The sequence below is a fragment of the Stegostoma tigrinum genome, chromosome 9 (genome assembly GCF_030684315.1).
Source record: "Stegostoma tigrinum isolate sSteTig4 chromosome 9, sSteTig4.hap1, whole genome shotgun sequence".
Lineage (NCBI taxonomy): Eukaryota > Metazoa > Chordata > Chondrichthyes > Orectolobiformes > Stegostomatidae > Stegostoma > Stegostoma tigrinum.
In genome coordinates this window covers 9566458-9591776 of record NC_081362.1, presented here as the reverse complement: position 1 = coordinate 9591776, position 25319 = coordinate 9566458, and the positions used below count along the sequence as shown (strand labels likewise).

At 44.5% G+C, this 25319-nt stretch overlaps 1 protein-coding gene across 1 annotated transcript in view; it reads right to left on the bottom strand.

Moving 5' to 3' along the window:
- Positions 1–4919: 4919 nt before the first annotated feature.
- The window catches only part of hao1 (hydroxyacid oxidase (glycolate oxidase) 1), a 45146-nt gene continuing 24746 nt past the window's right edge, over positions 4920–25319 (bottom strand). Inside the window, exons 4-8 of the mRNA XM_048535560.2 lie at positions 23122–23294; positions 21038–21129; positions 19472–19630; positions 17531–17600; positions 4920–7469 (exon numbers count right to left, since the gene is read on the bottom strand). Coding sequence (XP_048391517.1) covers positions 7399–7469; positions 17531–17600; positions 19472–19630; positions 21038–21129; positions 23122–23294 — 565 coding nt within the window. The 3' untranslated portion in view covers positions 4920–7398. The remainder of the gene's footprint in view (positions 7470–17530; positions 17601–19471; positions 19631–21037; positions 21130–23121; positions 23295–25319) is intronic.

The following is a 25319-nucleotide window of genomic DNA, read 5'->3' as shown; positions in this document are numbered from 1 at the left end:
TCCTACACCGGCACCTCCACATCATGGCCTTAGTGCCCTCGCATAACAAAAACCCACCCATCTCAGTTCTGAAATTTTCAATTGACCCTCCAGCCTTAGTAGTTATTTTAGTTTCATAGGAGACAATTCCAGAAATGCCTCCAGGTGTAGAAATGTTTTGCAGAGATACAGTACTGAAAATTAAACAAGCACAGACAATATTTGGCAAACAGAGAAACTTCTGGACCTGTTCTTGCTACAGTAAAGAAAATATAAAGGAAGAGTTTAGTCTAATGAGCATACAGAATCCCACGTAGAAACATTGAACGCAAGAGCAGGAGTAGGCCATTCACCCCTTGGAGCCTGCTGTTCCATTCAATATGAACATGGCTGATCATTTAACTCACTATCCTGTTCCCACTTTCTCCCCATGCCCTTTAGCTCTAAGACCTATATCTAACTCCCTCTTGAAAGCATTCAATGTTTCAGCCTCAAGTCAGCAGAGAATTCAACAAACTCAGCACATTCCAGTGAAAAAACTTTACCCCATCCCAGTCCTGGATGGCCTAACCTGTATCATTAAAATGAGACTACCGGTTCTGAACCTTTGGGAACATCCTTTACCCTTTTTGCGGTCTGTTGTAATTTTGTAGCTTCTATGGAATCCTCACTCATTCTTTTAAACTTCAGTGAATATAGTCTTTACTACTCCAGCCGGTCTTCATACGTCAGTCTTGCCATCCCAGGGAACAGTTTGGTGAACATTTTTTTGCACTCCCTCCACAGCCAGAACATCTTGCCTCAGATAAGGGGATTAAAACTGCACACAATATTCCAGGTGCATACGACACTGCAGGGTTGTGGGCAACAAAGTGTGCATAGCTGTTAAAATCTGAAGCTGCATTCACACTTCGTATGTTTGTCATCGTCTGAGTGCCATAGGGAGCGACATGGGGATTGTGACCCTCCATGCATTCTGCTCGCAGCAACAGTGAAGACCTCATTGATGGAGATCTGAGTTAAGACCATAAGACCATAGGACATAGGAGTGGAAGTAAGGCCATTCAGCCCATCAAGTCCACTCCGCCATTTAAATCATGGCTGATGGACATTTCAACACCACTTCCCTGCACTCTCCCCGTAGCCCTTGATTCCTTTTGAGATCAAGAATTTGTCAATGTCTGCCTTGAAGGCATCCAACGTCCCGGCCTCCACTGCACTCTGCGGCAATGAATTCCACAAGCAAAGAGTTAAGCAAAGTCTTTCATTCAAAACCATGAGGACAAAACAGAGAAGGAGAAATTGTTCCCACTTGTGGAAGGAGCAAGAATGAGAGGGCACAAAATTGAAATAATTGGCAAAAAGAAGCAAACACAACACCAGGAAAAGTTGTATCAGAAATAATGGGAACGGCAGATGCCGGAGAATCCGAGATAACAAGATGTTGCTTGGCCTGTTGTGTTCATCCAGCTCCACACTTCGTTAACCAGGAAAAGTTCTCGAGCTTATCAAGTAGTTTCAGAATGAAATGCAATGCCTGAGAGCCTGGTAGAGTTCTAGTTCAACTGATGCATTCAAAAGGAGGTTAGACCCAAGGATATTGTGCAGGACGACAGGGAGAATGGCACCAAGTGATTTGTTCATTCAAAGACCCAGCACTAAAATGATGGATTGAATGGCTTCCTTCTGCTGTTTAATCATTCTGTCATTTTGTCTAGCTGCTTCTTTTACTATCAATCTTTTGCTTTGCTTTCATTAGTCTCCTCCACTGGGTTAATTTGGTTCTAATCATTTTGCATAGAAAATAGCCTGAAGAAGTCCATTTGTCTTCTTTTGAGAATACCTGGCAGATTTCTCATCCTTCAGATCTCATTCAGTACTTTGCTACTCTATCTTTTATCCTCAATATGTAAACTTGGGAAAGGGGCCAAACAAAGATATAGAAAATCTGGACAGGGTTGATAGGAAGCTTAATTTTTGAAGAACTCAACCACTTGTTCAATTGCAGTCTGGATATGGCAACCTTTAAGCCCTGGAAGAGGGCGCTTCTAACATGTGGTAATGTCCATATATCTGATCTAGGAGGCCCGGGTTGAAGGACCACCTGCTCCAGAGGTGTATAAAATGCATCTTAACAAGGTGTTGAGAAAATACCTAGAACACCACAGGTACTATCTTCTATGTATTTACTTTTAGACCAGAAAGTATCTGCAAGTATGTGCACAAGTTAACAGCTGTGCTTCCCACTGTTGAATGTCAATTATTTAAATGAATTTTATTGTTAAAATCCTGATACTACTGATCAAAACAAGCTCAGAAGACCAACATCCCAATGTTATGCAGGGGCAACAAAGTGTGGAGCTGGATGAACACAGCAGGCCAAGCAGCATCTTAGGAGCACAAAAGCTGATGTTTCGGGCCTAGACCCAAAGATTTTGCGCTCCTAAAATGCTGCTTGGCCTGCTGTGTTCATCCAGCTTCACACTTTGTTATCTCGGATTCTCCAGCACCTGCAGTTCCCATTATCTCTATTATGCAGGGACACACATCTGGCAGTCATTTTTGAGCAGGTATTCTACAGAGTTAATCTCCTGCAACTAACTGCAAGCATCTGAATTGTGACAATGTTATTGCATCAACGATGGATTTTTTTTTCTGTTATAAACCTCATATAATCAGTCTCTGTCACAGTTTGGGATTGTTTTGAGTGAAAGAATGATCAGAAGTTTAAGCTGGCCAAAACAAGACTGCTGATTCTGAAAATACTTTTGCATGGGACATGGATAGGGTGAATAGACAATGTATTTTCCCCAGGATAGGGGAGTCCAAAACTAGAGGGCATGGGTTTAAGGTGAGAGGGAAAAGATTTAAAAGAGATCTAAGGGTCAACTTTTTTCACACAGAGGGGTGGTGCATGCCAGAGGAAGTGATGGAGGCTGATAAAATTACAACATTTAAAAGGCATCTGGATGGCTATATGAATAAGAAGGGTTAGATCGATATGGGCCAAATGCTGGCAAATGGGACAAGATTAATTTAGGGTGTCTGGTCGGCATGGATGAGTTGGACCAAAGGGTTTGTTTCCATGCTGTACAGCTCTATGACTCTATGTGTGGGATGTGGGCAGGCCTACATTTATTGCTTCTCAGTAGTTGCCCTTGGGAAGAATTCCATAAATTGACTGCAGTCTGAGAGAAAACTTTCCTCATCATTCCTATTTAAAATGGCTGACTTCTTCCACTGAGATTATACCTTAGACTCTCTTACAAGAGGAAGCGACCTTTCTGCATTTACCCTGTCAAGCCCTGTAAGAATCTTATATATTGAATATAAAGTAACCATTAGGTCTCAGAATCTACATAGAGGCAGACACATTTTAAAAATAGATATGAACTTAGCGATGATCAATGCAATGAATTGCAAAGCAAGATTTCACATTTTCAAACTTCCATTTTTTTTAATATTCAGTCATGGCACATGCGTGTCTCTGGCTGGCCCAGTATTTATTGCCTCATCCCTAGTTGCCCTTGTCAAGGTGTTGAGCTGCCTTCTTGAACCGCTGCAGTCCACCTGCTGTGGGTTGACCCACAATGCCCTTGGGGAGGGAATTCCATTCCCGATTCCAAAATCAGAAGCAAAAACTGCTGAAAATTGCTGGCAAAACTCAGCAGGCCTGGCACCATTCACAGAGGGAGAAAAACAGTTAATGTTTTGGGTCCAGTGAGCCTTCTTCAGAAACTCAAGCTTCTTGCTTTCCAACTTTTACTGGTGTTAGTGCTGAAGAAGGCTCAGTGGCAGTGGAGTGTGCTTAGCTCAGGTGCTGCTTTGTAATGCGTCATGGATTCCATTACTGCTCTGGCTAAGATTACCATGAAGGACTTCCCCACTTAATGTCTTCCCTCCACCAGTTGTCTCTCAAGTACACTGGTGGCGCTGTGGCCCCATAAGACTATGGGGACTTCACAATTAGAGACGAAATACATAATTAGTTAAAATAAATCAATTCATGTTGTGACCAAAGGAATAATGGAACTAGAAGAATACAGTGCACTCCTCCAACTCAATCATAACATTGCCATCATCAGCTACTAATGAGTATGATTGTCCATCTAGGAAATTCTGTGTCGCTTGTCAGATGTTCTGTGGATGTCTGCGTGGCTGGCGAACCTGATCTTAGAGCCACATCACTGACAACAATTGTAAGAGTTGATAATGAATAGTGGGGCAGGTTTGAGGGGCCATGCTTTCATTCCTAATTACCTCCATATGCGTTTGACCAACTCACCAGTAAACAACATCTGAATAGATATTAATTTATATTCAACCAAAATGACATCCACAATACCTTAGACCAATTGGAATTGCATTCTTGGTGATGGCTGAATGAGTGCTGACTCAATAGGAATGATACTTTGCATGGGTTGCTGGAGACCCATAGTAGGGGCGGCACTGTGGGTCAGTGGTTAGCACAGCAGCCTCACAGTGCCAGGGACCCGTGTTCGATTCCAGACTCAGGTGACTGTCTGTGTGGAGTTTGCACATTCCCTCCGTGTCTGCGTGGGTTTCCTCCCTCAGTCCAAAGATGTGCAGGCTAGGTGGATTGGCCATGCTAAATTGCCCGTAGTGTTCAGGGGTGTGTGGCTTATAGGGGGATGGGTCTGGGTGGGATGCTTCAAGAGGCAGTGTGGACTTGTTGGGCCGACACTGTAGGGAATCTAAAAAAAAGTCCCTCAATCATTATGGTTCTAGTTGGGATATCGCAAATGCTAAGTTCCTGGGTGAGGAGGGGCAATCTTGTTCAACTTCCTTTAACTACCCAACCCCCAAGTGTTTGCACCAAGGTTAATTTTAAAAGGATTCTCTTCCTGTGGACACCTTTGTTCCTGTCCCATTAAAATTCGATGTTTTAAGAGGACTCAGTTTAACCAGGCTTTGTTGAATTAAGAAAAAAAGAGCAAGTTTATTAGCTACGAAACTCGAGAAGAATAATTATACAAAACACATATACAGAGATTAGAAATAAGAAGTGAGTCCGGAAGACTAAAATTTACAAAAAATACGATCAGTCTGAAAATTGTTTGCATTGGTCCAAATCAACGCCCAGGCTCAACCAATCAAGCACTATGAGGGTCAATCAGTCAGCAAACTCACTGAATCGGGCACAGAACAATTAAACACACAAGATGGCACTTCTTTCCTTCATTTCTTGGCCCTCTTATGGTACAGCGGTAGTGTCCCTCTCCATGGAACAGGAGGCCTGGATTCAAGTCAAACCTTCTCCAGAAGTGTATAATGACAGCTCTGAACAGGTTTGATTAGAAAAACAGCTTACACACTCTAGAGAGGATTCTTGTTGCACTGCGGTAGTATCCTTGCCTCTGAGTCAAGAAATCTGGGCTCAAGTTCATATGCTCCAAAGGTGTGTAATAACATCTCAGAACAGGTTGAATAGAAATATCAAGCTTGATTAAAAAGCACTCTGGAATTATCTAAGATTAAAGGATATTTGAAATGTTAAGGCTATTTAAGTTGGTGAAAAGAATCAAAAGGATAGGTCGAGAAAAGTTATTTTAAAAAATAAAAGACTCAAAATGGGGGTCTTGCTGTGCAGTGCTAGTGTTCGTACCTTTGAACCAGGAGCCCTGTGTTCAAGTTCCACCTTCCTCCAGGGGTCGATAACAGAATCACTGAACAGGTTGATTAGAAAATACCTTTAATGTTGAGAGAGGCCTCTTTCAATACAGTGATAGTGTCGCTGCCTCTGAGGCAGAAGTCCTGGGTTCATATTTCTCTAGTCTCCAGAGACACATACTAGGTTGAGTAGAAAATATCTTGAACACTCCAGATGTCAACTGATATTTGTCATCTTTTTCCATTAAAACCCCTGCTTTTGCCTTACAACATTATCCAATCTTGCATTCATCTCCTGTCTATTATCTAATCATTTTCAACTCTCAACCTTTCTCTCTGTCTCTGCAAATTTCTCCACGCGTCAGTTTCTGCTTAATGGATTTCACACAAAGTAGGAATGATGCGGTGGAGTGAGGTGTGCCTGGACTGCAGATTGCTGTTTAAGGAAAAAAGTTTCCAGCTCTGACAAAGACCCATGAGGCCTGAAGTGTTAGTGGAGATAGAGGAATGTAGAATTTGGAATACCAGCAGATCAGCTGTGATCTCATGGAATGGTGAAGTGAATTGAAGGACTGAAGGGCCAAATTCTGCTCCAAACTCGTATGTTTGTACATTTATTTCTACATTTAAAACAACTAAAACTGAATAATAGGGAAAATTAATCCTAAGAAGAAGGAATAGCAGAACTGTTCTGGACCTGAAACGTTAACTCTGATTTCTCTCCTCAGATACTGCCAGCTCTGCTGATCTTTTCCAACAATTTCTGGTTTTGTTTTTAGTAATAAGGACTGGGCACAATAAATCCTCCCATGTAAAGCACTTTGAGAGATGGGGCAAGAATGATATAAATCGACCTTCCCTCTCACTATAAATCAGTGTGGAGCTGGAGGAACACAGCAGGCCATGCAATATCGGAGGAGCCGGAAAGCTGATGTTTTGAGTTGGGACCCTTCCTCAGAAATGCTGGGCCGATATTGCTCCTGCTCCTCTGATGCTGCCTGGCCTGCTGTGTTCCTCCAGCCCTACGCTGTGTTATCTCTGACTCCAGCATCAGCAGTTCATACTATCTCTTCCTCTTACTTCTGCCTTTGCCAATCTGAGAAAATCGAAGACCTTCGAATTTGTCACTTGTTTGTTTATTAATTTTGGGTTTATTCTAAGTAATTTGATGCTGGCAAAGATGAATTCAGAAAACGCTGGGATGTAACTATTTCCTGGCTCTCTCATGTTTCCCTCTAAAACAGACGCTGTCCTGAACTGGAAATATATCAGTGTGTAAGAAGCTTCTTCAGCATCAATGGATCACGATAGCGGAACTCTATCCCTTAACAGCATGCTGAGTGTTCCAACATCACATGGGATTGCTGTGACCCAAGAAGGCAGCTCAGTATTACCTTCTCAAGGGCAGCTCGGAATGAGTATGAAATGATAGCCCAGCCAGTGACGCCCACATTCTCTGAAAGGATAACTTTGGAACAAAATACAAAAAGGGTACAATTGCACTCACAATGATTGAGATAGCTATCTGACATATCCAATCCCTCAAACAGTGTTGGTGTCTAATTTGAACCTAGAAATATATCAAAATGTGTCTCTTTTTCAAACAGTAAATTGTGCAGTACATTGGAGCACTATCACTGAAGGATTAACAAACGTTTGGCCGTTTTCATGGTGACAATAATTTCAAACAAAGTATTATGGTGAATCAAAATTCTGCTTAGAGAATTCTTGAAAATGCTCTGAATGGTCGTTGATGACTCCATCTTGACTTTAAAGCAGTGAGGGTCCTCAGACACGAGACGTTGCCCAGAGATTCCTTTTCACAAGAGATTTGTCAATTTCTTTCACACTGCGACACCCTGAAACAATATTTTACATTTAATTCACGGCTCTGAGACGGGGGAACAGTGCAAGTGAGTTTAATGCAGTTTTCTTAGAGTCGCTCTTCTGAGTATTGCAAGAGGAATTTGTTTTGTATTATCGCACTTTCAGAATCAGTAAAACTTTCAGCGCAGAAGCAGACCATTCAAGCTATTGTGCCTGTGCTAACACTTTCAGAGAAATGCCATTAATCTCGCACACATGCCCTTTCCACCCGGACTTGGAAACACTTTCTTCTCAAACATCCAGCCAAGTTTCATAGAATCACAGAATCCCTACAGCGGGGAGTTTCGGCCCATCGAGGCCACGCAAAACCAATGAACTGCATCCCACCCAGACCCATCCCCCTTCCTTATCCCTGTAACCCTGCATTACCCATGGTTAATCCACATATCCTATGCATCCCTGGGTGCCACAGGCAATTTAGCATGGCCAATCCACCCAACCTGCACATCTTTGGACTGTGAGAGGAAACCGGAGCACCCAGAGGAAACCCACGCAGACACAGGGAGAATGTGCAAACTCCACACAGACAGTCACCTGAGGCTGGAATCAAACCCGGGTCCCTGGCGCTGTGAGGCAGCAGTGCTAAGCACTGACTTGCTGTGCTACTCCGTTTGTTATTAAAGTTTGTAAAGTTAATCTGTAAAATAAGTATTGAATCTATTTCCACAGTTTGGTGAGTTTGCCTCTGTAAGATATTTTACCTGAACCAGCAATGCTGATGTTACCTCCCATAATGTAAGAAACTAGGTATTGAAGAATTCAACAAATACTTATTATAACTAAACATCATGTACAAACAGGACATGCCTCAGGTCCGGGCTAATATTGAATTATTACATTCAAACAGAGCAGAATGCTTCCTATAGAGTCTCATGCTTCAGGTGATCCAAGGTAAGCTGGTTCATGAGATCTGTATATCCTGAAATAACATGCTGTGAAGCAATTACAAATTCATGAGCATGCCTCTTAAAGAATAACTTTAAAAAGAGATACAATACATTGACCTTCCAGATAGTTGTACTCCACTGCATTGTCTATTCTGCTGAAATGCAACAATGCAACCTAATCACCCTTTCACGTTGGGTAATAGTTGTCTAGGGAAAGAAAACAGGTTACATTTAATTTGACTTGAAGCACACAAGATTGCAGAAATTTATAGTTCAATTTACAAGGTGGAAACACACAACAGAAAACAGCAAGTTAGTTTTGAAATCTATATCCATGGTGTCTCTTCTTCTGCCTATAGTCCCAGCAGTGGTCACTGCTCCCTGGTGATGCTGCTGGACTGAGAGAACTCCTAAAAGGGTAGCATTCTCCCTACTCATAGGCTGGGACTTCTGTCTCAAGTTAATTCATAGGCAAGTGGTTCCCAGCTCTCAGCTGGAGGTGGGGTTACAACTTCCAGGTAAAATTCCATGTCAAATCCCCCTTCAGTAGCTGGAGAATTTAAATACCCTTGATTAAATTAACAATGCTGTAATCAGTAAGAGGGGCTATGAATCTGTTAGATTGTTGTAAAAACCTCTCTGGTTAGCTAATGTCCTTGTCAAGAAAAATTATTGCTGTCATCGGTTACTGGCCTCCAGGCCCCCAGTAAAGTGGGAGACCCTTCACTGCCCTCTGAAATGGCCTAGCAAACCATTCATTTTTACTCATAATCTTCATGAGAGTAATGCAGTAATTTAAGTATTAGCCTTGCCGATCCAAGAATATTGAGCGTTGTGTGGATTATTTTGGTTTTATAGAGACTACCCTCTTCACAGTTCAAAGCAAACAGGAATAAAAAAGGGCACATATTTTCTGATATCAAAGGAGCAATCTGAACTCACAGTGGAGCCTGTCAGGGGTCTGGCCAATGGTAACCACCAGAGGTACCCTTGTTGGCATGCTGTTGGGCTGCTTCTTACCAGGCAGAACCAAGCCAGCTGACTTCAGGCAGGTGAAGATCAAGTAAATCAAGGAGTGGCGTGGTTTGAGTGATTTCCTGAATGGGAAATGAAGGACAATCCAAGAAAACAGAGGCCTAGACATTTCTCTGGAAGCCTGAGGTGGCTGGTTTTCATACGTCCTAGCAGTTCGCATTGATCTTAATGAATAATTGGAGATCAATTAACTCTGTGGGATTATTTATTGAAAACAGCAAAGCACAATACAAGCTATGAAGCAGACATTGGAATACCACGGCAGAACTATCAGGCAGAGCCCCAACATTGTCTGCAAAGTCCTTAAAGTTGAATTCCCTAAAAGACAAGGTACACATACAACATCTCCATGACCGGTACCTAGAAGGGTGTCTCTTCCATCAAGACATATCCTGAGCTAAAATCAGACAACAACAAAATATTTGATTTGTAGGAGTTTGTTGTGTGCATATTGGCTGCTGCAAATCATAACAGTGACTACGCTTTCCTAAGGGTACCTTATTGGCTGTAAATGCCAGGAATGTCCTAAGGCACTGTTTGTTTTCCAGGAGACGTTGGGCCAGGTGTTGTCTGCCGCAGGGAAGTTGTGAGGGGGAGGGGTAGAAAAAGTGGCCTGATATATTTTGCTCTTAAAGAAGCAGCGTAGATAAGTGGCTCACCCTTTAATGCACTTTGGGAAGGTTGTGGGTCACAAACTAAGTCAGAATATTGTAAAACCTCCTGAAAGCAGAAAGAAAGGGAGGACCTAGTGAAAACTGTGAAACAGATGTTGAGGAACTCCCCTTTCTAAACCTGAGTTCAGAGAACATCCTGGATACCTCCTAGACTTTAACAAAGATTCAGGACCCCTCATCTGGGGCATTGAGAAAAAGTGGCAGCTATCATTGGACCAGCATTTGAATAGGCCGGGAGTAATGCCACAAGCCATCCGGGAGAATTTAACTTCAAATAAATTAACAAATCACCAATGAAATGTAGTCTCATGAATTTATCACCATCAAACTGTCAAATTGTTGCAGATATTGAGAGTCAACCACATTGCTGTGGGCCTAAAGTCATGTGCAGACCAGACCAGATAAGGATGGCAGATTTCCTTCCCTAAAGCATTTTAGCAAGTTAAGTGTAACTCAACATAATCGCTCATATGGTCATTGGGCTACACAGCATGGCAACAGAGCCTTCGGTCCAATCCAGTCCATGCTGACCATAATCGCAAACTAAACTACTCCCACCTGCCTGCACCTGGCCCATATCCTTCCAAAACTTTCCCTATTCATGTACTTATCCAAACGTTTTAATTGTTGTAACAGTGCTCGCATCCACCATTTTATCTGAAAGTTCATCCCCCATAGGAACTGTTTAGATCTCCTTTGAGGAAGGAAATCTGCCATTCTTTCTTGGTTTGGCCTACCATGTGCTCTGCATCCACTGAAAAAAATGGTGTTGTTTAAAGGCAATAAACGCTGGCCCAGCCTGTGGCACTCACATCCCAAGAATCACTAAAAGCAGTCTGCAAATAAGTGAATACTTTCTTCTTTGATATCACGGCCTTCCTTTCATTCTTGCTCTGCAGAACTGGAAGACACAGCAACAGGGTGTGAGGAAGTTACCATAGTAACGTGGCAACCATTCTGCTCTGTATTTCAAAAATATATCTATTTCCTAGACGACTGACAAAAAACAGCGGCATCTGTAAAGCAGAGGAGCAGCGTAGATAGGGAAACACAAAGGGACATTAATCACTGACTGGAGACTCAAGTGAACACATGCAGACATAATTACCAGAAACTGGCGTCACTGCGCTCAGAGGAAATATCGGAGTGAAATTTGTTGGGAGCTATGACAAGTCAAAGCAGACAATGATGTTGACATGGCTGGGACAGGACGTAGCTTCCTGTTTAACACCCGGAACCTCACCCCAGTCAACTGTGCAGGCTTGCACACCCAGGAACAAGTTAAGACTGCCATCGGGAACTGCAACTCAAAGCAGAACCTTCCATAAAAGTTACACTCAGTGCACGCTGGGAATCTGAAACAAGCACAGAGGGCGCTGGAGAAGCCCAGCCGTATCTGTGAGGAGAGCCGTTCACTCTGTTTCTCTCTCCACAGACGCTGCCAGACCTGCTGAGTGTCTCCAGCCTTGGGTTACAGCCTTCCAGTGCTGTCACAAAGATCGCTTGCTCAGCCATGCCAGCTGGTACCGGACAGATTGAGACTTAGGCACGTCAACATACCACTGTTCTGACACCTCGCAGTCACTTCAAAGGATCCCCACAGTGTGGAAGCAGGCCTTCAGCTCAACGATTCCACACAGACTCTCCAAAGAGCATCCCACCTCCTGACACTGTCCCTGCAACCCTGCATTTCCTGTGGCTAATCCACCTCACCTGCACATCCATTGCACCAATATAGTGTGGAAACAGGCCATCCGGCCCAACAGGTCCACATTGGCCCTCTGAAGAGCATCCACCTGGCCAATGCACCGAACCTATACATCCCTGAACATTATGGGGCGATTTAGCATGGCCAATCCACCCACCCTGCTCATCTTTGGACTGTGAGAGGAAACCAGAGCACCCAGAGGAAACCCACACAGACGCGAGGAGAATGTGCAACTCCATACAGATAGTCAGTTGCTTGAGGGTGGAATCAGGCCCAGATCCCTGGCACTGTGAAGCAGCAGTGCTAACCACCTAGCCACCGTGCTGCTCTTTCTTCAGTGACTATGAAGCTTTGATCATTCTGTCTGAAATCAAGATCAAACGTTCAGTGGCATGTCTACTTATCTGTTCAGAGTAGGGTAATCAGCCCACCGCTGAGTCCAGCTGAGGAATCATTGTTTGGGGGTTGTCTGTATGGTGCAGATTGACTGTCAATCCCAGCAAGATCAAACAGTGGCACTCTATCCAACAACAGCCATGTGGCTGACTGAGGCAAGGGAAAGGATGGGGAAAGGACTAAAGGTGGAAGTAGGTTGCCTCTGCGATGGCAAAGATGAGGGCTTGGAAGGCTGAGGTTGCAGACTCCAGTGGGACATGCTGGCTCCAGTGCTACAGTGAGCTGGGAGCAGGGCTGAAGTCAGTGCCCGGTTTTCGTGGCAGGGTTGGGGAGGAGAGCCCGAATGCCGTGTCTTCGGGTCATGCAGCCCACTCAGTACTGGACTTTGGACACAGCAGGAGTGAAGAAAATGGGAGCGGCTGCCCTGAGGCAGCATTCAACGGACAAATCACCAGGATGTGCACGCAAAACTGAGCACTGTGTCTTCAACTGAGTTCTGAAAGGGGTGGGTGGGATACCTGTAATTGAGAATTGGTAATGCAGAAACGTTTAGATTACTGTGGGATTCCAGGGTAATGGAGCGGAAGAGAAACCATTGAGGAATTTCTCACACAATGCATGGTAGGCCAACCCACCTCTGGATAATGCACTATTTCAAGGGATGGTAAAGGAAATGCAGAAGGAACTAAGCCTGATTGAATAATTCCAGGTTCAATGCTTTGAACTGATTTCCTTGAGTCTCTCAACATACTTGCATTTGTCCAGTAACCTACCGGAATTCTATTTTTGTTCTCTCGTGGGATGTGCACACTGTCAGTAAAGCCAACAATTGTTGCCCACCTTAAATTTCCCTTGAACTGAATGGCTATATTATAAGCCAAGTCAGAGTCATATCCATTAAGTTCTGGAGTGACAAGCAGGCCAGACTGGATAAAGACAGTAGATTTCTTTTAAAAGGCATTAATGAATCAGAAGTTTCTTTTTTAACCACCTTCGAAGATTGCTTCATGGCACCATTGCTAAGAGTAGTCGGTTCCCTATGAACTGAATTTAAATTCCGCTAGCTGCTGCCTCGCAACTTGAACTGCAGCGCATTAGTTTCGGCCTCTCAGCTCCGAGTTCAGTGATGTTACTGTGCTGCATATATCTCTTTTACGGTAGAGGAATATGTGTGAAAACTTGTCTTATCTGCGCTAACCTGCCCAGAATGAAAAACAAAGTGAAAAAAACTCCGGCAAAGAAGACTGACTGTTATGTTTTCGAGCAAGTCTGGAACTGACCGAGAATTTGCAGTTCAGGTCAGAACTGTGCAATGTAAACATTCTTGCTGCCTGCACTAAACTGGTCATTTATTACCAGTATTTGGTTTATTAGGCTTCAGAATTATCACAGCTCAGCGCACAGGAGGCTTCATGTTAGTTGTGCCACCCACGCAGAAGATACACTGAAAGGAATATTGGTCAAGGTGAAGATAATAAGAGATGTCCCTCCTGGCACTAAACAACACAATCTAACTAACCCTTCCCTCAACTTCACCTGGTCCATCTCAGTCTCTTCCCTTCTCTTCCTTGAATTCATTGTTTCCATTTCTGTAGACAGACTGTTCACCAATATTCATGACAAATGCACCCAACTCCCACAATTACTTTAACAACACTTTCCACACATCCAGCTCCCTGCAAGGACCCCACTTCATTCTCCCAGTTTCTCCATCTCCCTCACGTCTGCTCAGATGGTGTCACCTTCCACAGGGGACCCCCCCCTCCCCTGTCATGTTCTCCTTCTCCCTCAGCTGACGATAACCCCCCCCCACCACAGTTGACAGGACCCTCACCTGTATCTGACATACTTCCAGCACCTCTGCCCTCTCCCCTTCCCCTCCCAGAACAGTGATAATGTTCCTCCTAACAGCCCAAGCCAAGAAGCCTCCACATTCAAAGGATCCTTTTCTGCCACTTCCAGCAAAATATCACTGCCAAACAATCTTCCCCACCGCACCACTATCAGCATTCCGCGGTCACAATTCCCTCTGGGATACCCTGGACCACCCCTCCAACACTTCTCTGCTCACCTTTGGCACATTCTATGCAATCATCAAAGGTGTAACACTTCCTCCATTCTCACTATCCAAGGCCCTGAAAACACTTGCCAAGTCAAACAGCCTTAAGAAGTAACCATCATGCGTCCTGGTGAAGACTGGGCTACACCATCTCCCTAAGCATACCCTCTGAGTGTTGTGTGCTAAATGGGATGGATTTCAAACTGATCTCGCAACTTAAAATTTAAAACACATCCATGAAACTCTGTGGACCATCGACGACAGCAGAGTTTTATTCTGCCACAATCTGTAATGCATTGTCTGGCATATCTCCACACACACACCCCTACCATTACTATCAAACCATGGGATCAGCCTCCTTCATTGCAAGAGGGTATGCAACACAAGGCATATTTAAAATAGGTGGAGTCAATCTGTTAATGTTACAAACCGCACAACAGCGAAAGCAGCATGCAAAACTGCGAAACAATCTCACAAGCAATGGATCAAATCTAAGCTCTGCAGTTCTCCTCATGCAGCTCGCAGGTGGAGGAGGTTCCACAGTTACCTCCCTTCTCAATGATGGCAGAGCGCAGCACATCAGGGCAAACGTGAGGGCTGAAACATTCACACTGATCTTCATCCAGAAGTATCAAGCAAATGATCCATCTCAGCCTCCTCCAGTGGTTCCCAGCATCTCTGATGCCAGTCTTCAGGCAGTTTGATATCAAGAAAGAGCTGACTGTATCAGATACTGTGAAGGCAATGGCCCCTGGTAACATTGCACCAGTAGTGCCGATGACATATTCTTTAGTACTAGTCATGCCATTTGCTAAGCTGTTGCAGTACACTGCTCAGTTAATTCCTGTCCTCAAAAAAAGGACAAATTTAACCCAGCCAATCACCACACCATCAGCTTTCTCTCAATCTCAGGCAAAATGATGGAACGTGTCATCAACAGGGCTATCAAGCAGCACGTACAATCATAGAACCCATACAGCGCGGAAGCAGGCCATTCGACCCATCAAGTCCCCACCAATCCTCTAAAGAGCATCCCTCCCAGGTCCAACTCCTACCCCATAACTCTAATCCACCTAGCCTGCAAATCCATGCACACTCTGGGCAACTTAGAAAGTCTACCTAACCTGCACATCTTTGGACTGTGGGAGAAAACCCACGCAGACACAGGGGGAATGTGCAAACTCCACACAGGCAGTCACCCGAGGGTGGGATTGAGCCCGGGTCCCTGGTGCTGACAGTCGGCAGTGTTGCCCACTGAGCCTACCCACTTGGATGGCACTAATCTGCTCACTGATGGTCAGTTTGGGTTACGCTAGCATCAATCAGCTCCTGACTTTGTTCCAGCCTTCGTTCAAACATAGACATAAGCACTGACTTGGGGAGTGAGTTGACAGTGACGGCCCTGACACCGAGAACAGCCTTTGGCCAAGTGTGCAATGAAAGAACCTTAAAAAACATGAAGTCAGATGGAGAGGCACCCACCTGAGAGCCAGAGCTAGCATAAAGGAAGATGATTCTGAGGTCAACCAATCCAGCCACGGGTGCTGGAATGCCCCAGGATAGGAGGGTGCTCACATACAAGCTCCAACTTACACTGGAAACATTTGTTATTCAGGAATCCTCAAGGGGCCTTAGTGAACAAATTCTTCAAATTAACCTGGCTGCATTATGCCTGTCCATTATCAAAACCAAAATTGTTCAATTTTTGTTAGGAAAGTAGATTAAGAGATTTGAAAACACAGTGGATGGATTGAATTAAGTTACAGATCAGCGAGGGCCAAATTGAACATGCTCAAGGGGCTGAACGGCCTCCCCCTGTTTCTACATCCTAAGTCAAGATCATAAGATATTGAAGCAGAATCAGGCCATTTGGCTCATTAATGCTGCTGCTGCATGGCCCGTATGCTCCTCAACCCCATTCTCCTGCCTTCTCCCCAAAATCCTTGATGCCCTTACTACTCAAAAACCTATCTATCTCTGTCTTGCATACACTCAATGACTTGGCCTTCACAGCCCTCTGTGGCAAAGAGCTGCACAGACTCACCAGCTTCTGGCTGAGGACATTCCTCCCTATTTCAGTTCTAAAGGGTTGCCCCTTCACTCTGAGGCTGTGTCTTCTGGTCCTAGTCCTTCCTACGAGTGGACACATCATCTCCATGCCCACTCAACCCAGGCCGGTCAGTGTTCTGTAAGATCGTACATCGTATTGGCGATGTGCAGGTTGAAAAGAGAGAGTAGTGCATCCAGGTGACCAGACAAATGTCACACTGTGAGTATTTCATTGGACAAGTGGGGAACACCAAAATACCACAGGCAAGGCAAGACAAGAGTTGGGTGGGGGTTGTCAGTACTGAACACCGTACTCAATAGGCAACAGTTTCTTGTGGCAGACACAACAAGACCTCTCACTTCTTATCAACAAATGCAGTGCTTTGTGTCACCATGACGACCTGATGCCAGTCCAGCCCATTTAGCTCCACACCAGGGGATTTTTGATGTTTCATTAAAAAAACACACACACAAAGTGAAACAAAGCCAGGTGAGTCATTTCTGACCGAGCCAAGTCAATATGGGAAAATAGGTGTCAACCATGAAATAGACTCAGACTTTTGACAACTCATTCAGTAATTCAGTGGCCAGGAGGCAAGTAAAATAACGATAACTGAAACTGAAGAGTGTCAGGCATGTTTGAGATATTAACGTGGGCTCGGACTTTTTTTACTGGAGTGTTAGGAGGTTGAGGGGTGACCTTATAGAGGTTTGTAAAATCATGAGGGGCCTGGATAAGGTGAAAGCCAAGGATTTTTTGTTCTCACTGGGGTGGGGGAGTTCAAGACTGGGGGTATATTTTTAAGGTGAGAGGAGAAGTATTTTAAAAAGACATGAGGGACAACTTTTTTTACACAGGGAGTGGTTGGTGTGCAGAATGAGCTTTTGGAGGAATTGGGTGGATGCAGGTACAATTACAACATTTAAAAGGCATTTGAAGAAGTGCATGCTTAAGAAATGTTTGGAGGGATATATACCAAGCAGGCAGGTGGGACTAGTTTAGTGTGGGATTATGGTCAGCATGGACTGGTTGGACCGGAGGGTCTGCTTCTGCGCTGTATGATTCTACAACTCTGTAAAGGATCGAAGGAAGAAAACCGAAGAAAAAGATTGACAGATAGTTGGACTAATAATATTGGAGACAGTTTCATTTTTTGGCAGGATATGATTCAAAGTGCTATGTCAATATTCTTAATGCCAAGACAATTATTCACATGCCACTGACCTGCAAGAGCCAATGATAACTTGAATTCATCCTTCAGCATCTGTAGAACGTCACAAACACCTTCTTCCCCCTATTGTCTCAACAGAAAGAAAAGACTTTACCATCAGATGTGATGGCCAGAAATTAAAAAAAGGCCCCTGCTTTTCTGAAAGAATTCAACTGGTTAGAAATTCCAGCCCCAAAAGGCGAACAACTTGGGATAAAGTCCAGCTCCCTTTTGTCAGACGTGACTCAGTGCGCAACACTCTTGCCCAGGTGTCAGAGGTTTCCGGATCTGATTCCCATTCCAGGGATTGAGCACTATAAGCGCAGCTGATGCTACACAGTCAGAGGCGCTGTGCTTTGTGTGCAATGTGAAACTGTGAGGTTGCGGCATCCCTCTCACAGAGTTTTTGAAGGTCCGCTAGCGCTGCATTGAATTTACTCCTCAATCAACATTACAAAGCCAGATTTGTTGGTTATCGTTAGCTATTTGTGACAGATTGCTACACATAAATGAGCATCATTCCTACGTTACAACTGTTGCTACTCTTCACTGGAACATGAGTAGACCATTCAGCACCTTTGAGCCTGTTCTGATATTCAATGAGATCATGGCTGATCTGTGGCTGAACTCCATAAACCTGTTGACATAACTCCATGGACGCCATCACCAAACCCCCCTCTATTTACATGTGCACGGTATTTGACACTGGTTGGCTTCCTCAGAGCCATCTCTCAGAGTGAACGGAACATCTGACTCTCCTGTTTATACCTGTCAGCCAGAGCTCCCTGAGTGGACCAGGTTAACAGCCCCAATCAGGGAACTCACATTCTATGAGGTCCACCTGGCTGACCTCATTACAATCACTACGTCTGACTTTGGCCCATACCCCGTAGAACACTTGCTTAACAAAAATGTATCTAACTCAGATCTAAAATGAACATTAACATCTCCAGCTCCAGAAGTGCTCAGTTGGTTTTGAACCATTCAGGTTGTGAAAGGAGCTATATAAATGCATATCTTCACTTTTTTCCCTGGTGCCAGGTTGAAATTCGAATTATAGGACACAGCAACTTAGAGTTTGCACTGACCAGTAGCAAAAGGCAAAATTATTTTTACTACAGAACTTCCTCCTATGGTCTAGTTGTAGCAGACTAAGCCTCCCTCTTTCAGCTACTGGGCAGTGAAATTTTAATTAGATTTCAACACCTTTCATGAGAATGAGGAGTAATGTTTTCACCCTGAGAGTGCATAATTCTCTGCCACAGAAAATGGTTGAAGCCAAAACACTGGAGTTAGGTTGAGTTCCTGGGGCTAAAGAGTTCACAGGGTATGGGGAGAAAGCAGGAATAGGTGACTGAGTTGGATAATCTGCCATGGTCCTACTGAATGACAGTGCAGGCTACTTCTGCTCCTATTTTTGATGTTTCAACACTCACAGAGGGGAGGGGAGGGCATGGGATGGGATGGCCTAGAGGTATTATTATGGGGCTGTTAATCCAGAGATGCAGCTAATGTTCTGTGGACCCAGGCTCTAAACCTGCCATCACAGATGGCTGATTTGAATTCAGTAGAAATCTGGAATTGAGAGTCTAATATTGACCAGGAATGCATTGCTGATCGTCAAGGGAGGGAAAAAAACCATCTTGAGGGAAGGAAACTGCCATCCTTACCTGGTCTGGCCTAAACGTGACTCCAGACCAATAGCAATGTGGTTGGCTCTTAGCTGCCCTCTGGGCAATTAGGGATGGGCAATAAATGCTGGCCTAGGCCATGAATGAAAAAAAACTAGGGCAAGGCCTCCAGTTGGCATTGAAAATAGCATCCATATTAAATTAGGAACCTATCTCCAGCGTTGAGGACAGAAGGTGTAGTGGCAGAACAGACAGGGTACAAACTCTCAGACAGCATAGTGGTCCAACCAAGGGTATCCTAAGTTTTAAGCACTCCAACTTTACCTGGTATGCCAAGCCCCAGAGGATTGGTCTTCCCAAAAACACAGCCTTGGCGCCCAATGCAAGAGCCTTCAGCACATCAGTGCCCTTCCGCACTCCACCATCCAGGAAGACTTCAACCTTCCCTCCCACAGCATCTGTGATCTCAGTGAGGGCATCAATCTGAGGGAAGGTGAGAGAAAAGCTTCATTAAGTGTGCACCTTGACATTTCTGAGCCTTGAATCTTGGTAAACCACTATCCTCTCCTGCCTGTGAGCTAACAGGTTATAGATTGAGTTGCCTCTCCAGAGACCTGACCAGATGGATCTAGACTAATGGCACTACTGAAGGAGTGCTGCACTGTCAGAAAAGCAATCTCACAGATAAGACAATACACAAATGCCCCATTTGTTCTCCCGGGTGTATGTGAATCATCTCGCAGCACTATTTCAAAGGATGGGTAGGTTGCGCCTGGATTCCTGGCCAACGTTCATCCCTTCACTGAAACAAAATACAGATTATGTGGTCATCGTTGCCTTGCTTTCTGTGGGAGCTTGCTGTGCAGAAATTAACCACAGCAATTCCTTCTCTTCTCAGCCTCACTGCATTAAGGAAGGATACAATGTTGGGGTTTAGACAGGAGAGGGGAGGGAGCACAGGGGACCAAGGTCAAAGTGGCAAGTCAGTATGAAGCAGTAAAGAAAACCACTTCTGTACCTTCCTTTCCCAACCTGTGGGATTACCATTAAACACAAATCAAAATGGAACAGCCCCACAAATGCCATAGAGGAGCAGAGGCTGGCAGCTCTGTAATGAGTAACTTATCTTCCGATTGCCAAAAGCTTATCTCTCATCTAAACTGCACATGTCAGCAATGTAATGGAATAGTCATATGATCATCCCATTGGCCTTTGTTTCTCCAACATTCAAGAAACTTAACACAATCAAGCAGCTTGCTTATCTGTTATACCATCCAGCACCAGCACGTAGTTGCAGCATTGTGTACCATCGACAGAATGCACCTGCCCAAGGCTGCTCTGTGCTGCTTTATAAACCCACAGTTTCTATCACCTTAAAGGACAAAGGCATCAGATACATGGGGATGCCACCATGTGCACATTCCCCTCTGACACATTCACCATCCTAACCTGGAACTATATCAGGTATCCTCAATGTCGTTGGATCAAAATCCTAGAACTCCCTTTCTGACAGCACTGTGGGTTTACTTGCTCCAGATGTACTGGATCATAGCTATGTTAGTTCACCTGCGTTGTGGACTCATTGCGTGATTTAATGGGAGATGGGGGTTTGAGTCTTACACACATCTTTTGGGCAGCCTCATGGTGTAATTTATAACTGGCACCCTGCAATGATGTACAGCAAGCGTCTGAGCAGCATTGCTAATCTCAAGCTTGGCATCTGGCATCACTTTACACCTGCCACAGACGCTGTCGAGCTCATTGTTTTCATGACCAGAAGCTAAGCGAGACCTGACATCGAATGATAGCCTCAACAAAACCCAGAGCCCATTAATTACACGTCAAACAACCATAAAGTATCCATCGGTGGCACATTCGGAGTTAACTTACAGTAGCTGGCACACAATCCAATTGCCTCGCTCCATGGTTTGATACAAGTATCCCGTCAATCCCATGCTTAACAGCTTCTCTGGCATCATCAGCTAAAGTTACAAAGAACTGGCAGTTAGTAACAGTAGCTAAAATAGTTTCTCATGAAAATGAAATAACAGCATCTGTACAAACACTCAGGAGCGACTGAACAAACTGTGAGAGTGTAGGTTTCTCCAAACAAATCAGGTCCTGGGACGGAGACGTGCATCTTAACACTTGCACGATGCCTAGCTTTTATTAGCTTTCTGCTGTACGTTCTGAAAGAGGTGCCATAGGTGGCATGGTTTCATATCCAAGGTGTCAGTCAGGCTCGCTTTGTACACTGATACTTCCATTTATCTTAATTAAGAAACCCTTCCACTGAAATGTTTTTGTATCGTTTTAAGTTATTAATATGATTACAGTAATAATGGTGTATTTAATTCAATTACTTCACCATGTCAAATGAACATGATTGATTGCCGAACTTGTAAAAGAATAATAAAATTCCACACCGAGATGGATCGTTAGACTTTCTCTGCAAACACGTGCTTTTTGCATCAATGCTGCACTACATTTTTGTTCCAAAGTATTTTGTTCTTCAAAGTGTAACATTTTTCTCTTACAGTCCGAGCTTTGCCTTTTAGTTTGTTGCAAGTGACGAGTAAGGTTGAAAGGGCAGAATGTAGGATGGAAACTCTGGCTATCACGCTGGGTTGTAGTCACCAATGACCTCCACTCCCACCCCACCTTCCCTAACTCCACGTCCTCCCCCAACCCACCCCGCTTCCCCAGAGGCAAGGGTGGCAACCAAAAGGTTTGCCCTCCCACAGTTGGCCAACTCCACTGAGTTCACTGGCCGTTTACGGGAATTTCCCAGTCAGCCCACGGAACTACCCTAACCACCAGGGGCTAGGCCGGTTGCCTGGAAGAGACCTCCCAGCCACGATCCAGTACTTCAGGCTGAGGTTTTGAGGCCGTCCCCTCAATCCCTTTCTGCTCAGTCACCCTGCACCAATATGTTGTCTCTTAAGTCCTCATCACTCAGCAAGTTTCAACCCAGCTGCTGAGGGCTTTGTGTTTTCTTTCAGGTTGAAAAGTCTTAAAAGTCACGCAGAAGATGTTTCAGGTACCCTCTGTCGCTCTCTCTTGCTCTCTCTCTCTCTCTCTCTCTCTCTCTCGTATTTCTTTTTTTGTCTGAACTTCAGTCTTCAACTCCTTCCAAGTTGGAAGGTGCTGCTCCTGGCCTGAGAATGGCCCTGCGTCTTTGACAGGATGAGGGCAGGAGTATGCCATTCAACCCATCAATTCTGCTCCACCATTCAATACAAACACTTCGATGCCTTCGACTCATCCCATCACCATAAGCCTTTATGCCACTGGTAATCTCCATCTTAAATGTACTCAAAGACCCTTCGTGCTGGAGAATTCCAAAGATTCACAGCGCTCTGATATTCTCGTCATCTCAGACCTAAGTGGCATTCTCCTCATTTTTTTATACTATGACCCGTGATTCTAGACTCCCTAACCAGGGGAAACATCTTACCTCCATCCATGTCCTGTCGATCAGGCTATGTATTTCATGGGGTTCGATGAGATCATCTCTCAATCTTCAAAACTCAAAAGAATACAAGCGCAGTCACCCAATCTGACTTTACAGGACAGCGCCACATCCCAGAAACAAGTCTGACACACCCAGCTTCTGACCACAAATTGGTCAATCTAGGGAAAGTCATGTGACTGTTTCCCATACCATCAAGGGACTGACAGCCCAACCCCTTCCATTTGATTCTGAACTCTCTTCCGCAATACGCCCAGAGACATAAACTCTTTTGTCATTTGTCCAAACACTAAGACTGGAGTGCACAACTAGCAATATCAGAGCAGGCCATGAGGGTGGACGGCTTCACATTTGTGTTCACTGTCGACATACAGACAAACTTACTGAGCTGAGCAAAATATCACAAAAGGTGTTCCAGCTCAACAAGGCAGGACATAAAACAAAGACAGGACATGCTACACCACACCTGGAAGTGAACATTGCTGTTGAGCCAGTGACTTGCCTCTCAAGACGCCTTTGAGAACGATGGGCAGCTGAGTCAGCTCTCGCAACCAGTCAATATCCTCCCATTTTATAGAGGGGTCAATAGCATCAGCTGTGTACACAGCCAATCCACTGTCATCTCCATAGTGCTTTTTGGAAAATGCCAGATCAAGTGTCTCAAAGTTTGCCATCCTGAAAACAAAACGGCTCACATCAGGAAGCTTATTGGCCTCACTTATTGATAGATTACTTCAAAGAGCAAGAAAAAAAGGCAGACTGGAATTCAGCCAATAACTCTCCCTCAACTTTTCCTACATATAAAACCCCTACAGTGTGGGAGCAGGCCATTTGGCCCATCACATTGCACCAATCCACCATATCCCTGCAATACTGCATTTCCCATGGGTGATCCACCTAACCTGCTCAGGTTCGGGCCATGGGAGGAGACCAGACCATGCAAAGGAGACCAACACAGATGTGGGGACAATGTGCAAAGTCAGTCACACAAGGGATCAAACCCAGGGTTCCTGGCACTGTGAGATAGTGTTTCGAACCACTGAGCCACCATGCCACCACTCGTGGATGCTGTCTCTTGTTAACCTTAATTACCAGCCATTTCCCCCTACTTCTTAACAGCCTTAGTTCCCTGAACATATTTTGCCCTTTTTAAACCCCTTTATCATTAGGAAGTCGTACCCCATACTCTTGTAAATTATGCCAGGAAATCCTGCATTTTCTATATGGGATAGCGGTGCAGTGCTAATGCCAATGTGGCCCATAGTAATGCTTCGTGGGGGGGGGGGGGGGGGGGGGGGGTGTTCATAAGTTGAAAACCTGCTATGGCAGATGCTGTTACTGCAAATCGATTCATAAATCTGGAATAAAAAAGGGTAGTCTCTGTAATGGTGACCATATATTTGCTTAGACTCTACTTGGAGTACTGTCAGCAGATCTGAGCTCCACACCTTATGAAGGACTCATTGGCCTTGGAGGGAGTTACCAGAAAGATCTTTAGACTGCAGGGGTTAAATTACGAGGTGATTTTATGTAAATTAGGCCTGCTTTCTCTCGAATTAATAACGTTATGAGATGATCAGATCAAAGTCTTCAAGGCATTAACAGGGAACAATGGTAGATAAAGATAAATTATTTCCACTGGTCGGGGATTCTACAACTAGGCAGCATTATCGAAAAATTAGGGCAAGGCCATTCAGGGGAGATGTTAAATGGCACTTCTACACACAAAGGGTAGGAGAGGTTTGAAACTCACTTCCACACATGGCAGAGGATGCCAGAACCATTGTTAATTTTAAATCTGAGGCAGATAATGTTTTGTGCAACAAAAGCATTAAGGAATGGTGCCAAAGACAGGTATATGGAGTTAGGCTATTGTGGAGCCATGACATTACTAAATTGTAGACTAGGTTCAAGGGGCTGAATTGCATACCCCCTGTTTCTATGTTGTTAAAATTACAATCTTATGTTGATAAAAACCGAGAATTTGCTTTACGGAAGGAAATCTGCCATCCTGATGTGGTCTGGCTTACATGAGATTCTAGATCCACACAATGTGATTGACATTTAACTGCCCCAGAAATGGCTTGACCATGCCACTCAGTTTAAAGGTGTTTGGGGAAAGGCACCAAATGTTGACCCTACCAGCAACACCCATATTTTATTAATCCAGATCTGGGTTCAAATCCCACTATCAAATCAGATTTCCTACAGTGTGGAAACGGGCCATTCAGCCCAACGGGTCCACATCAAACCTCCGAAGAGTACCCAGACCCATCCCCTTCTCTATCCTGGTAACCCACCTAGCCTGCACATCTCTGAATACCATGGGCAATTTAGCATGGCCAATCCACCTAACCTGCACATCTTTGGGCTGTGGAAGGAAACCAGAGCACCCGGAGGAAACACACACAGACACAGGGAGTATGTGCAAACTCCACACAGATAGTCGCTCAAGGGTCGGATTGAACCCATGTCCCTGGTGCTGTGAGGCAGCAGTGCGAAACGCTGAGCCATCCTATGGCAGTTGGTGGAATCTGAATTCAATAAAAATATGAGTTTAGGAGCCCAGGGATGACCATGAAACCATTATCAATTGTGAGGAAAACCCGCTGGGTTTATTAGCATCCTTTAGGGAAGGAAATATGCCATCCTTACCCAGTCTGGCTTACATGAACCTCCAGATCCACAGCAATGTTGTTG